This window comes from Mustelus asterias, chromosome 8 (genome assembly GCF_964213995.1).
Source record: "Mustelus asterias chromosome 8, sMusAst1.hap1.1, whole genome shotgun sequence".
NCBI classification, from domain to species: domain Eukaryota; kingdom Metazoa; phylum Chordata; class Chondrichthyes; order Carcharhiniformes; family Triakidae; genus Mustelus; species Mustelus asterias.
Genome location: NC_135808.1, coordinates 74164218 through 74180388, shown reverse-complemented (window position 1 = coordinate 74180388; position 16171 = coordinate 74164218). Strand labels below are relative to the sequence as shown.

General features: G+C 40.5%; 1 protein-coding gene across 4 annotated transcripts in view; it reads left to right on the top strand.

The window, feature by feature from the left end:
- The window catches only part of gpsm2 (G protein signaling modulator 2), a 72401-nt gene that overhangs the window by 1516 nt on the left and 54714 nt on the right, over positions 1 to 16171 (top strand). For all 4 annotated transcript variants that reach the window (XM_078218198.1, XM_078218201.1, XM_078218199.1 and 1 more), the window contains exon 2: positions 13231 to 13530. In XM_078218198.1, the coding sequence (XP_078074324.1) occupies positions 13472 to 13530 (59 nt within the window). In that variant the 5' untranslated portion in view covers positions 13231 to 13471. The remainder of the gene's footprint in view (positions 1 to 13230; positions 13531 to 16171) is intronic.

Here is a 16171-nt window from a genome sequence, read left to right as displayed (position 1 = left end):
TATCAATGAACATTATTTAGCATCGTGATCATCTATATACCTGATCTGCAGTGTACAACAATTAAAATATGCCAATGGACGGCATATGGCAACCACCAATACCACATACAAATTACTGCTCAAAAGATAGTAACCTACTTACTGAATTTGATACTTCACTAATTTCCATTCCAGAAAACAAATATAGATAAAGCTTTATGACTCAATGTCAAAATAAAGATCGAGTAACCTCCTAAGTAACAACTAACCTTCCAAGAATTTCTTCATCTTGCTTTAGTCAAATTTTTTTATTTATTCATCAATAATGTGAAAACGAATGATAGTTTACTCAATGGATCAGAGTATGTGGAGTCAGGAGAAAAAGAGCAGAACAGAGAATAGTTGAGGATAACTATTCTGGTTAAAAGATAGGAAGTTGTGTTCTACAATGATTGGTACAGGGATAAAAGTAGAAAATGCTGGAAATACTCAGCATGTCAGGCAGTATTTTGTGGAAAGAAAAATAGTTAATGGATTGGATTTTAGAGAGGGAGGGAGCATGAGGAATACTGCTTGTCCATTCCCTGGAAGAAAAGTTTGTTCCTACCGATTCCCCTTAAATAAGACCACTCTGCAGCAATGAAATACTCCGGGTGGCGTAAATAAACATCTTTGGGGGTTGTTGTGGTGCCCCTGATACACAAAGAGCACCTCCTGAATGATGTACCTCCCATTCCTTTCCATCCTTTTGCCAAATTTGTTTTTAAAAAATGGCCTTCCAACTCTTGCTCCCTACGCTGCCCAACATATTATGGCAATGGGGATGGGTTAAAGGCCTTAAATGCCCATTAATTGACCATTTAAGACCCTCAGGCCTACGGGTGGGTGGTCTAGTCAGCACTGAAGCCTCTTGTATCGTGGAAACAGGATTGGGGGTGCATTGGAAGGTGGTGGGCTATCTACCCAACTTATTTTATGTGCCACCCTCCCAGAAACACACCCCATGGAGCGGCCATAAAATCCAGCCTAATATTTCTGGTAGATGTCCTTTTGTCAGAACTGATGCTGATTCGTCAGAATTTTGAGCTGGAACCACTATTCGCAATTTGGGCATGTGAATCAGAAATGAATTTCTGAAGGATCAAATTCGGAAACCAAGAAGTTATTTTAGACTTGTATTGAGTCTTGGTTAAATCACAATCTGGAGTAGCTACTGTGCATAGCTCTGGTTTCAATATGAAAAAGATCAGTCACTGGAGAGAATAAGACTGTAAGGGATAGGTGGAAATTTAGGTCATTCGGCCCATTGAGTCTGCTCCGCCATTCAATCATGACTGACATGATTCTCATCCCCATTCTCCTGCCTTCTCCCCGTAACCCTTGATCCCCTTATTGATCAAGAACCTATCTATCTCTGTCTCAAAGACACTCAATGACCTGGCCTACACAGCCCTCTGTGGCAATGAGTTCCACAGATTCACCACTCTCTGGCTGAAGAAATTCCTCGACATCTCAGTTGTAAAGGAGCGTCCCTTTACTCTGAGATCGTGCTCTCGAGTTCTAGTCTCTCCTACTAGTGGAAACATCCTCTCCACATCCACTCTATCTAGACCTCTCAGTATTCTGTAAGTTTCAATTAGATCCCCGCTCAAAACTCCATTGAGTATAGACCCTCATTCCTCAACCGCTCCTCATAAGAATTCTTTCCTGGGATCATTCTTGTGAACCTCCTCTGAATCCCCTCCAAGGCCAGAACATCTTTCCTTAGGTATGGGGCCCAAAACTGCTCACAATATTCCAAATTGGGTCTGACTTGAGCCTTTTATAGCATTAGCAGTACATCCCTGCCACTGTTGTTCCACAGTCTTTTCTGCTAGGCTCCCTTTCCAATCAAATCTGGCTAGCTCCTTCCTCATGACCTTGTAGTTTTCTTTTCTCAATTGTAGCACCGTTGTATCCGTATTCGATTCCAATGTCTTCCTTTCAAACTGAAAGGTGAATTCTTTCATATTGTGGTCACTGGCCCCTAGAAGTTCCTTCACCTTAAATTCCCTGATCAAGTCTGCCTCATTACGCATCATTAGATCCAGAAGTGCTTGTTGGCTAGTGGGCTCTAGCATAAGCTGCTCCTAAAAACCATCCCATAGACATTCCACAAATTCTTTATCTTGGGTGCCAACTTGATTTTCATAGTCCACCTGCATATTGAAATCCCCTATGATTACTGTAATATTGCCTCTCTTGCATGCTTTTTCTATCTCCTGATTTATTTTCTGTCTAATATCTTTACTGCTAGGGGGCCTGTACAGAACTCCCGTCAGGGTCTTTTTCCCTTTGCGGTTCCTCAACTCCACCCACACAGATTCTATGCCGTCCGACCCTATATGACTTTTTGCTAATGACTTAATTTTGTTTCTTATCAAGAAGGCAACCCTGCCTCCTCTACCTATCTGCCTGTCCTTTCGATAGGACACATATCCTTGGATATTCAGATCCCACCTCTGATCCCTTTGCAGCCACGTCTTTGTGATGCCCACAACATCTCCAATTACAATGTGTGCATCCAGTTCATTTATCTTGTTCTGTATTCTGTATACAGCATCCTCAGTGCTGTGTTGACTGCCCCCCTTCCCATAGTTGTCCCTTTATCTGCTGTGCCTGAAATTTTATTCCTGTCAATTTCTATACTCTCTACTCTTTGAGTAGTTCTGGAAACTTTACTAACTTCTACTGAGCCCTGCACCCCATTAACTAATTTAAAGTCCTTGTGACTTCCCTATTTAGCCTTTCCGCTAGGGTCCTGGTCCCAGATCGGTTCAGGTGGAGCCCGTCCCATCGGTACAGTTCTCTCCTGTTCCAATACCGACACCAGTGCCCCACGAAATGGAACCCCTCTTTCCCATACCACTCCTTTAGCCATGTGTTTACTTCCCTAATCTTCTCTCTTTGCCAGTTCGCACGTGGCATGGGTAATAATCCAGAGATTATAACCCTTGAGGACCTGTTTTTTAATTTGGTTCCTAGTTCCTGATATTCCCCAAACAGGTCCTCCTGTCTATTCCTGCCTATGTTGTTTGTCCTAATGTGGACTACAACAACTGGATCCTCCCTCTCCCACTCCAATATCCTTTCAAGCTGGTTAGAGATGTCCCTTACCCTGGAATTGGGTAGGCAACATATCTCTATCCTGCTTACAAAGGGTGCTATCTGTCCCCCTAATTATGAAATCCCCTACCACTACACTCTTTTTGTTCTCCCCTCTTGAATGGCCTCCTGTACATGTGCAGTGGTCAGTTAGCTCATCCTCCCTACAGTCCTTTTCATCCACACAGGGAGCATGTACCTCGTACCTGTTGGATAAGGTCAAGAACTGAGTCTCCTCCATTTCTGAGTTTCGGATCCCTCTACCTGCCTCATTTGCAGTCACACCCTGCTATCCCTGACCCATGGCCGAATTGGAGATATGTAATCTAAGGGGTGTGACTGGCTCCTGAAACGAAGTGTCCAGGTAACTATATCCCTCCCAGATGTGCTGCAATGTCTGAATCTCAGACTCCAACTCAGCAACTCTGAGCTGGAGTTCCTTGAGCTGCCAACACTTGCTGCAGAGTATGGTCACGGCAGCTTGCAATGGGATCTACCATCTCCCACATCAAGCAGCTCTGGCACATCATCTGTCCAGCTATCTCTTCTTACTTAGGTTTTAAATTTAGTGCAGATTTGCTACCAACCAACCAAATCACAGAGAAAATAATGTTACCAAAGTCCTTTTCATCCACACAGGGAGACATATAAGATAATAGATAATAATAAGATTATAGAGACATATAAGATAATGAAGGGGCTGGATAGGGTAGAGGTAGAGAGATTCTTTCCACTTAGAAGGGAAACCAGAACTAGAGGGCACAGTCTCAAAATAAGTGGGGGCCGGTTCAGAACACAGTTGAGGAGGAACTTCTTCTCTCAGAGGGTAGTGAATCTCTGGAATTCTCTGCCCATTGAAGTGGTGGAGGCGACCTCGTTGAATATGTTTAAATCACGGATAGATTGATTTCTGATCGATAAGGGAATTAAGGGATATGGGGAGCAAGCGGGTAAGTGGAACTGATTCGCTTCAGATCAGCCATGATCTTGTTGAATGGCGGGGCAGGCTCGAGGGGCTAGATGGCCTACTCCTGCTCCTATTTCTTATGTTCTTATGTTCAAAGTTGAGTGGATGTACTTGATGGAAAACACTGAACGAACTGGGGGATTTTTTTCTTTAGAAATGTGACCTGACATTAAAATGAGTGTTTGGTTGGCTTGATATAGAGAATATGTTTCTTCTGTGGGGAGATCAAAACTAGAGGTCAAATAAGTTTAATCAGAATTTCAGATTATCTAAAGAGTGATGAGAATGTGGAACTTGCAACCACAATGAGTAGCTTAAGTGAATAGCACAGGGAAGTCCTATGCATGCATGAGGGAGAAAGGAGTAGAAGGTTATGTTGATAGGGTTAGATGCAGTAGGAAGGGAGCGGCATAAATACAGGCATAAATCAATTGGACCAAATTATCTGTTGGTGCTGTACATGCTATGACATTTATAGTGTTAAAAGCCTACAGTGGTAATTTTATAGCTATCAATCGGCCACTGTCCGACAGATTATTCAGTAAACAAATTATCTGATATAACCAGGTACATATATATTTATGAGCAACTGAATATATTGTCAGTCTAAGTTCAGTTAGTTGCACACCCTGCTCTGATTCAGAAAGTTGAGTTGAAGTCGTAATCTAGGCTGACACTTCAGTGTGGCACTGAGGGAATGTTGCATTGCTTGAGGTATTACCTTTTGGATGATACTTTAAACCAAGGACTTGTTTGCCCTCTCTGGTGTATGTAAATATCCTATGACTGCATAAACCTTGGTGTCCTGTTTAATTTTTATCCCCTAAACAACATCAGTAAAACATAATACCTGGTCATTATCTCATTGTTGGTTTGTGGGTCCTTGTTGTGTTTCCTATATTAGAACAGTGATTAGGTTGTGATGAGCACTATATGAATGTAAATACTTCTGCCTTATTACAAAAGTATTTTAAAAAAGGTTTCTTTAAATCTTAATTTAAAGACTAGAATTTGAATATGCTCCTCTGTTAATCTAACTATGCAACCTCAAAAGAAGCTATGATAATTAGCCCTTTTGCTGTTCTGTTACACAAAGCAAAATTCTCTTCCGATCACACAGACGTGTGCTTTGAAGGATTATTGCACTTTAATAATGTGTAACAGTCATGTTGATAATTATACTTATCATTTGGTACAACAGTAATTATAACACAAATTCTTCAGCCAGCATTTATGCAGAAGCTATTCAGTGGCACTACATAGACAAAAATGATCATTTTGGGACTCCATTTAAAAAAAAACTTATGTTGTTGAAATGTTGGATCTTTTGGGTTTACATAGAAAATTGGAGCAGGAGTAGGCCATTCATTATGATCATGGCTGATCATCTGAATCAATGGCCTCATCCCGCCTTTTTTCCCCCCTCCTCCCATATCCTTTGATCCCTTTTGCCCCAAGAGTTATAGCTAACTCCTTGAAAACATACAATGTTTTAGCTCAATGGTAGTGAATTCCACAGGCTTACCACTCACTGGATGAAGAAATTTCTCCTCGTTTCGGTCCTAAAAGGTTTACACCTCAACCTATGGCCCCTGGTTCTGGACATCCCCACCATCGGGAACATCCTTCTTGCAACTACCCTGTCCATAAAATTCCTACAGTGCAGAAAGAGGCCATCTGGCCCATCAAATCTGCACCGACTCTCCTAAGAGTATCCCACCAAGGCCTTCCCCTCCATCCTATCCTTGTAACCCTGTACATTTACCATGGGTAATCCATCTAACCTACATATACTTAGACACTAAGGGCCAATCAACTTAACCTGCACAACTTTGAACAGAGCACCTGGAGGAAACCTACGGGGAGAGCATGCAAGCTCCACACAGACTGTCACCTAAGGCCGGAATTGAACCTAGGTCCCTGGTGCTGTGAAGCAACTGGGCTAATCACTGCCACCATGCCATCCTGTCTTGTCCTATTAGAATTTTATAGGTTTCTGACATTCTCATTCTTCTGAACTCCAATGAATATAATCCTTACTCAATCTCTCCTCCTACGGCAGTCCCGCCATCCCAGGAATCAGTCTGGCAAATCTTTGCTGCACTCCCTCTATAGCAAGAAGATCCTTTCTCAGATAAGAAGAACAAAACTGCACACAATATTCCAGGTGTGGTCTCACCAAGGTCATGTATATTTGCAGCAAGACATCCTTGTTCCTATACTCGAATCCTCTCGCTATGAAGGCCAACATACCATTTGCCTTCTTTGCCATCTGCTGCACCTGCATGCTTAACAAAGATCACAAGATGTAAGGATTGTATGATATGACTTCACGGTTGAAGAGTCATTGGTCTTATCTCATAATAAGAAGTCTCACAACACCAGGTTAAAGTCCAACAGGTTTATTTGGTAGCAAAAGCCACTAGCTTTCAAAGTGCTGCTCCTTCATCAGGTGAGTGGGATTTCAGTTCACAAACAGGGCATATAAAGACACAAACTCAATTTACAAAATAATTGTTGGAATGCGAGTCTTTACAGGTAATCAAGTCTTAAAGGTACAGACAATGTGAATGGAGAGAGGGTTAAGCACAGGTTAAAGAGATGTGTATTGTCTCCAGCCAGGACAGTTAGTGAGATTTTGCAAGCCCAGGCAAGTCATGGGGGTTTGAACAGAGCACCTCCCTACAATGCTGAGAGAGACCATCTGGCCCATCAAATCTGCACCAACTCTCCTAAGAGTATCCCACCAAGGCCCTCCCCTCCATCCTATCCCTGTAACCCTGTACATTTACCATGGGTAATCTATCTAACCTACATATATTTGGACACTAAGGGACACTTTAGCATGGCCAATCAGTTCACAAACAGGGCATATAAAGACACAAACTCAATTTACAAACTAATGGTTGGAATGCGAGCCTTTACAGGTAATCAAGTCTTAAAGGTACAGACAATGTGAGTGGAGAGAGGGTTAAGCACAGGTTAAAGAGATGTGTACACAGATGACTTCACACGTTAAAAATATGTGTTCCAGCTACCAAATAAACCTGTTGGACTTTAACCTGGTGTTGTGAGACTTCTTATTATGAGATAAGATCAACCCCCACGACTTGCCTGGGCTTGCAAAATCTCACTAACTGTCCTGGCTGGAGACAATACACATCTCTTTAACCTGTGCACTCACATTGTCTGTACCTTTAAGACTTGATTACCTGTAAAGACTTGCATTCCAACCATTTTTTTGTAAATTGAGTTTGTGTCTTCATATGACCTGTTTGTGAACTGAAATCCCACTCACCTGATGAAGGAGCAGCGCTTCGAAAGCTAGTGGCTTTTGCTACCAAATAAACCTGTTGGACTTTAACCTGGTGTTGTGAGACTTTTTACTGTGTTTACCCCAGTCCAACGCCGTCATCTCCACATCTTATCTCATAACACAGGATTCATTGTTCTAAAGTGATGTCCACTGAGTGTAGGTGGTTTCTTGAGTGAGGTAATTATAACTGATTATAATATTCTAAGTCCAACATGCCCAGAGCACAATGCAACATCAACATGATTTCAGGGGACTTTGCATGTGTTATCATTAATATTTCTGCTCTGTTTTTGCACATTCTCAATATTTTGGGTCAGGCCACTTTTATTGTTGTAGATGGTCCTGACCAAAACGTGTTTGCTCAAGTGGTGTAATGAAGATGCAATGCTGTAAAATGAGTGTAGTGTTTTATAGAGCCTACTCATAGGGCGGCATGGTGGCATAGTGGTTAGCACTGCTGCCTCACAGCGCCAGGTACCTGGGTTCAGTTCCAGCCTAGGGTGACAGTCTGTTTGGAGTCTGCACGTTCTCCCCGTGTCTGCGTGGATTTCCTCCAGGTCCTTCGGTTTCCTCCCACAGTTCGAAAGACGTGTTGGTTAGTTGTATTGGCCATGCTAAATTCTCCCTCCGTGTACTTAAACAGGCACTGGAGTGTGGCGACAGGGGAATTTTCACAGTAACTTCATTGCAGTGTTAATATAAGCCTACTTGTGACACTAATAAATAAACTTTAAACAAAAACTAAACTAATGGCCATGTACAAAAAACTGAGGTCAAGCGTCAGATCAAACCCAAGGTGGGATGCAAAGCCTTTTTTTGTCTCCTTGTACGTCTCTCTTGTGGGGACCATGAATTGGATTCAATTTGAATTTGATTTTTGGAGCAAGCAAAGAGATGGATTAGGGCTAGCCTGGTTCACTCTGCGCATTGGCTTTGTAACTTTAAGAATGGAGTAAAGATTTTTAAAAAGCTGAAAATCTTAATAGAGCACGGAATTTTATTTGAGTTTTTCCCCCTGTAAATTGGATTTTTATAATTTTGAGGGGATGGGTTTCTGGCTGTTTTCATAAATTTAAGAATTTTTGTGTTTTTTTTCATTGGTGATTTATTGTTTGAATCCAAATCTCTATTTTTACCCCAATGGCTACTTCTGTATCTTAAACCAAAAGAGAAAATGCTGGGAAATCTCAGCAAGTCTGGTAGCATCTGTAAGGAGAGAAAAGAGCTGACGTTTCGAGTCCAGATGGCCCAAAGACCCTGCTGAGATTTCCCAGCATTTTCTCTTTCGGTTGCAGATTCCAGCATCTGCAGTAATTTACTTTTATTCTGTATCTTAAAGGCTGTCCTGTAATAACTCTAGTCATTGTCAGATTATATTGCAATTCTTTGTTGGTTGATCCACTTAGCTCTGATACAAAGAGAATAAGGTTGGATATTTCTATACTTAACAGGACCAGATATGGAAAAATGTAGCCCAGAGCTTCTGCTCCACATGCTTTTTAAGTGTGCTTGCCAAACACTTCTTTATCAATGCTGTTCGAGAATCCAGAAAAAGATCCACGCATATTTGTTGCATGATTTGTTTGTTAATGCCAGAATTATTTTTGTTTCTAATCTACTCTATTTTTAAATCAAGGCCAATCATCTGTCTCATTGAATGTTGATACTTTTTCTACTCTTTAATTATTGGTAGATTTTAAAACCTAATTTTAGCTAAGGTCATGCAGGACATTTGAAATAAAGCCACACCACCGTTTCATTACAACTCCATTAGAGATAACATTTCCTTGTAATTTGACTTTTAATACGTTTTAGCGCTATTTCCTGCATTTCTTTCAACTTGCATTGTAAGAGGTCCATGCTCTGGAGGTGGATCCAAATTATTTAGTTTGATGAAAATATTGCAGTTACAACCCAGAATTTTGAGCAAGGTTTTAACATTTTAATTTGGATAGTGTTTCATTGGTGTTAAAAATGTTCATGTTCTTTGGATCTCCGGTTTTATTTGGAATTTAGACAGTTTGTTGCATTTGGTAACAAAAGCCTGGAAATTAATGTGAATGATTCGCATGAATGATTGATGTGCCCATATCAAGTTCTTCTTTCCATTATTGACAATAAATGGCTTACGACTTCTATTTAAAATAAGAGGAAGGAGTGCATTGCACACATTGTGTAAACTCCAATATGAATTGTAAAAAGCATTTTGTGTGTTGATTCATGCTACAGCAAGCCTGCTCTAATATATAATTACTTACTCTTGATGCTAGAATAGTTTAGCTCTGTTGGCTGGACAGCTGATTTGTGATGCAGAGTGACGCCAACAGCATGGGTACAATTCCTGTACCGGCTGAGGTTATTCATAAAGGCCCATCTTCTCAACCTTGCCTGAGGTATGGTGATTCTTGGGTTAATCCATCACCAGTGAGCTCCACCCCCTCCCCATGGAGCTCATGGTCATTTGAGACTATGGTAACTTTATCTTTGCTAGGTAAAGAAGAATTTCATGTGATTTTGTGTGCTAATTTAGCACAATCCATTTTTAATATGTAGAAGTTGAACAAATGAGGAAGAATATTAAACCATCTATTGTGATATTGATTCCTACTATTTACGAATGGAATTTCTGCTTGGTTGAAATTGCTGTCAGGATTACGTCCACTCATCTTGGAATCACTCATAATTAGCCAAATTTGTGTACAGATAGTGTAGAATAATAATGTTGTGGACTAGAACAGATATTTCCATGACCTCGAGCACTCAGCAGGCATTTCATTTTGGGTTCAAAATTATAAAAGTTAACCTGCATTTTGAATTTTCAGAGACATTGTGGAATTTTCCCAAAATTCCTCAGAGTGCGAGATCAGGTGAGAAAAGCTGTATGAAACTTTCCAGCTTCACAAATGCCTTTTCTCACTTGCTAAGTGCTGGCGAGGATCTCACAGCCCGGGGTAAATAAGCAGGCAAAGCTGGGGTTCTGAGAATGAGGCGCCATTTTTAAAAGGCTCCCTGATCCAAATGTTACATTTTAAGGTCTCCTCCCAAGCATTGGGGCATCCACCACCACCACCCCCCGCAAACACAATGCCAAAATCGGGCCACACCCACCTGCGCTGTCACCAGGGCTCTTCCCTCTCCATCGTCGTCCAGACCACACTAATGTAGGTTGCTACACTGCCCCCTTGGCACTGACCGGGTATAATGTCCAGCTGCGTCCCTGGCATGGTCATCATGACTGGTTTTCACTTTTGAAAACTAGTAGTGACTCATGCCGGCATGACATCACGCTGCCTGGAGTTGCGGGGACGGGAGAGATATGATGTCGGTGGAAACTGCAGCGTAAAGCTGTTTAAATTGCATTAAGGTATATTCAAATCAATAGAGGTCCATTTTCACCCTTATTGGGCTTGAAACTGATCACATCACTGGCTGGGAGGCCTGGAAAATCTCAAACCAAGATCTTGCCAGTGAAAATCCTGTTTTGGCCCTCTCGTGAGATTCAGCGGCTTATGTTCCTTCATTTAATATTTTTGAATTCTGTCATAGAATCATCCTATTGAGCGCAAGTTCCAATCATAATTAAGTTTTGTCTTTCTGCTTAAGAAAACATGTGCTAAATTTACTTGCTATCCAATATGAAATTCTATGTTCCAAATGACCAGATTATAGTCCCAAGAATTGTTTTGATCACTTAATAATTTTCCAAATTTAGTACTAAATTTATTGATTTTGGCAAATTTTGAGATTAAAATGTATTCAAAGTGTGTGTGAATGAATGGTGCTGAATGAACCTATGGCTATTGCCAATGATAGAAAACAAATCTATGCAAATACAAGATGCTGAAGTTTTGGAAGACTGCTTTCTCGATCACTTTCCGTGATATTGATGCCAATCACTGATCTCGGCAGTCTATCTGACATGGAGCAGAAGTGCATTCCTACTCGGGCCCTGACATCACCATCTTGCTGCTGGGGTGAGCAGGAGGATGAGGAAGAAGTAAGGCTACGGAGGGAAAAAAGACAATTTTGGAGGGAAGTCAGATAAATGGAAATAATTCAAAGCAACCTGATGATGAGAAAGTATTTGAGCATAAAGCGAAACAGTGAAAGAGACAGAGATGGCAATAATTACTGTGAAACAAGCAGTGGTAGTCATGAGAAAATAGTCACCTTAGTTTGTAACTGATGCCAAGAAAAATCAACTAATGTATAGGAAACATTGATCACCATGGGATCCATGTAATGAACACTGGATGCAACAAACTTGACTATCTTCCCATTTGTTTACAAGATATGTCTGCTGAACATTTTTAAATCTGTCCCTCTACCATTATAATCCTGCTTTTAAGCTGACTATTTAATAGCTGTTCCTAACACGGTTACATGTAAGCTGATTATGATTTCTGCAAAGGTGCTGATGCATGGCTAGTATATTGTTTTTCCTTAACTCCTGAAATATGCTGGCATTTTTGTTGTATAGGAGTTGAATTATTTTTTAATCTCACTTATGTAAATATTTGGAATCACTTTTGTGCTATTTTTGCTAAGGCATCATCTAACAGTCTCAGCCTGTCTTGACAGTTAAATTTGCCAAACAGCAATTCCGCTAATTAAGCAGGGTGGGATTGCAAATTAAAGTGTTTTAACCCGGAGGAAAGGACATTTTGTCCAATTATGAAATTCAGTCCGAAACTACTGAGTACTACTGAAATGATGAAGCTTGCCATTTTATTATAGTAGTCATGGCGCATAATTAATGAGAAATGCTTTGAAATAGTATAAAGATTTTTAACTTGTGTCAGCTGTATTTTGATGAGCATTACACAATATAAACTTCAGAGACAATGAAGTAACATGTGCTACCAGACCTTAAAGAAGAAACCTTTTAAGGTAACCTTGGAAATATTTCTTATTGTTATCCATACACTTAGTCTACTTAACTATATCTGCAGGAAATATCCTTCTCCTGCAAGGCAATACAATGGTCAGTGAAGAAAGGAAAAATCAATACAATTCCATGCTTGGAAGATACTCCATGACCTACATTATACTTTGGATAAATTCCATTTTAACAGCTTGTTGTAGTATTTGCATGTGTGCCTAATCTCATAATTTACTTTTGTCTTTAAAACATAAAAATATCAATTGAAATGAGTTGAATCTAATCGGTTTTGAGTGCATCAATTTCTCTTAAATGAAGAAATAAGTCAGCATAATTTAAAATTTGAAGCTGTGGTTGTCAGAATTATTTTACCAGTAAAAATAAATTGTCTAGTTTGCTTCAATTTGCCATTCTTATATTTTGAGAAATTTACTTGCTGTTCATCAGAGAAAGTATGTTGATTTTGTGCCATAGAAATTCTAGCCATGATTTGGTGGAATTCACTGTTTAGCTATTTATAGTTTAAAGCATGGATTAAGCAGAACAAAATATATTGAGCTTCCGATTGGGTTAATAGAAATGTAAGGAATAAAATCCAACATATAAAGTTGCGTAAATTTCTGCAGTATTTCACTGCAACTATAATGGGCTAATGCACTTTTTGGATACTTGTCATTTTTAGAACAACTGTGATTTACCATTTTTAATTGCAAAGAATAAAATACCAGAGCTGGTTATTGGCTTTTTGCAGGAATCCTTTAAAATAAGTGAAAGCTTGTTATTTGCTGTGACTTAACTGTATAAAATGTATTACTTGGTAAAATTTTGCATGATGCTGTCTTCACTGGAGGTACTGATGCTGGCAGTCATTAAGCTGTAGACAGATGAGCTGTAGGTTTATTATGGGACTTTATGAAAACATTCTTATGTTTCCTTTTGCAGATTGCAATTGAAGAAACGGGGCCACCATTAAAAGAAACGCAACATTGTGAGCTGAAACAATTTTTCATAGTTCTGAGGAAGAACAATGAAACAAGAGCTTAGTACGTAATCAGCATTCCCAAAACTGTCATACTATGGAGCGTAAATCTTCAGCATTTAATTGAATTTTCTTAAAAGAGGAATTGGCACTCTTCTGGAGCCTACAGTGGATGTGTTAATTGTTGAAATATAATGCAACTGAATGGATGCAAGTGATATTTTGGTCAGCCTGCGTGAACACCCCTATCATATCCGCTACAGGTAGAATTTTTTTCTATTTTTGCGATAACTTGATTTGGATATTTTCATTTGATTTGTGATCTAGTATGTTGATAAAGCAATAAAATATTTGTCTTAAAACTTACAGTAAAAGTGTAGAAACATAGAAACCTCAGTTAAATGGCCTAAGAATGCAATTCCCCCCCTTCCTAAATTTTCTTTCAATTCTTCATAGTTTCTCTTTTATTTTATTTATTCCCATGATTTAATTACTTACTGAAATGGCTTGGTGGAAAGAGAAACTATAAATTTATCTTGTGTATGACACCAATCCTATAAATTTTTGTTTTATTTTAAGATTGTATAATTTCAACAAAAATACAAGCTGGTCATCCACATGTTAAATTTCTATATATTTCTGTATCCTTCCCATTCGCCCCCCACTCCTACACAATATTTATAATGAAAACAACCAAGGTAAGCTCATCCTGCAACGACACCATCGTGCCAGTGGAGGTTTTGCAGGCTGGTGTAACTACAATATGACATTTGCATAAGCATTCCAGCATTTACTGGTTATATTTCCAGCATCCATTGTACTTTGTCTTTTAGAGACTTAGACATTATAATTTAGAGTAGAAATTTAAAATAAGGACAGTGTACGATTTTAATATGCAAGCTGACTTATCTCTGTATGTCTGTGCCAGTCACCCTCTGCAATATTGTGCTAGATTGACTAATATCCCCCTCTTTTTTTCCCTTTTCAAATACTTATCAATTATCTTTTTAAAATGCCATTATGGCATCTGCGTCCACAGTTGCTGATACAATATTCCATGTCTTAGCGACCTTCTGCAAAAATAATGGGCCATAACGTCTGGGCTCCCAGCATTGGATTTGGGGATACCCCAAAGATGCCTTGGGGAATCCCTGTCAGATGTTCCTGGGAAGCATTTGCAGAAGCGCTAACTTTCCCTGAACAATTGCGCTGTGGACCATCCGGCAAAGCAATAGCTAACTTCTGATGATTCTGCCAGGGTTACGCATGTTACTCAGGCCATGGGTCCAACATTCATCCTAGCGATTCCCTCCGACCCAACTGGACCGTCCCTCCCTCTGACCCGGTTGGACCCTTCTTTCACTGCCACCACCAACCACCGAATCTCAAGCACAGCTTAGACACCTTCTCTTTCTCCCTGTCAATTTTGCAAGGTCTTTGAAACCTAGCTGCTAGGGTGTAGAGGGTGTAGTCTCCTTCAATCGCTGGGGCTGGATTACATTGGGATCTACAGGAAATTTTTGATGCAGACCTTGAGCAACTCTGGTCATTGGAGATTTCAGTGCAATTGTCAAAGGAAGATTTGTGCATTTAATTGCAGCGGGTCATCGCTTTCTGGCGCTAGTTGGAAGTTATGGCCCAATGAATAAAGTGAACTTTTTGGATGTGTGCAGAGTTCTCTACACATCCAACTAACTCACCTATTCACAAGCCGAAGCCAATGCCTTAGCTTGCTGTATAGAAAGGTTCCTTGTAACAGGAAGTTTATCAATTAAGATGTCAAGTAAAATCACCATCAATAAAGGAATAATTAGAGGCTCTATGATGAAGCGAGTCTTGTTCTTCCAGAAATCATAGAAATCATAGAAACCCTACAGTACAGAAAGAGGCCATTTGGCCCATCGAGTCTGCACTGACCACAATCCCAACCAGGCCCTACCCCCATATCCCGACGTATTTTACCGGCTAATCCACGCATCCCAGGAAATTAAGGGGCAATTTTTTAGCATGGCTAATCAACCTAACCCGCACATCTTTGGACTGCAGGAAGAAACCGGGGCACCCGAAGGAAACCCACGCAGACACGAGGAGAATGTGCAAACTCCACACAGACAGTGACCCAAACCGGGAATTGAACCCAGGTCCCTGGAGCTGTGAAGCAGCAGTGCTAACCACTGTGCTACCGTGCCGCCCAAGGCCTATTTTTGGGAGCTATTGAATTCAGCCCGCAAAGATTCTAAAGTATGCACTAGAACTTGTGGGTGGAATTCCCCCATTCGGGACTGTCCCATGGCGGGGCCAGGGCGTGTTTCAAGGAAACCAAACCACATTATCCATCCCTGGTGTAATTAATTCTACACCTGAGGGTTCTATAGCGGGATGGGCTTGTTCACACTCATCCCGCCATCCTGTGGGTGCCATATTGAAAAGGCACCTGACGTCACTGACCTACTGTTGAAGAAAGCAAATGGATTCTAGTCAGGTTTTCATCTGCATTGTATTAGCAGGATGCAAATCGATTTTACACCAGCCTCCAGTGGGATTCCTGATTTGCCATGGCGGGCAGCATTGGAAGATCCTGCTGTAATTTTACGCTGGCATGAAGCAGATTTTTGGGCCTCTTGTCAAACCCCACCCCGCTCACTTTTGATCCCACTGGTGGGGGCATGGGAGAATTCTGCCCTGTGTTTTAGCTGGATAAAACAGTGTAGCTTATCCTTGTAGTGCTAGCTTCTAACAGCTTCTCCAGCTGGAGTTAATCTATCTAGTAGAAATTTCCAGAACCAAGTGATAAAATTCTCAATACCTGGATAGGTTTACCTCAACTGTCTATTAATAGCCTGATTTAATAATTACTTCGGACCTTTCTGATTCAGTTATCTAGAACTACCCAGGTTATAGTCA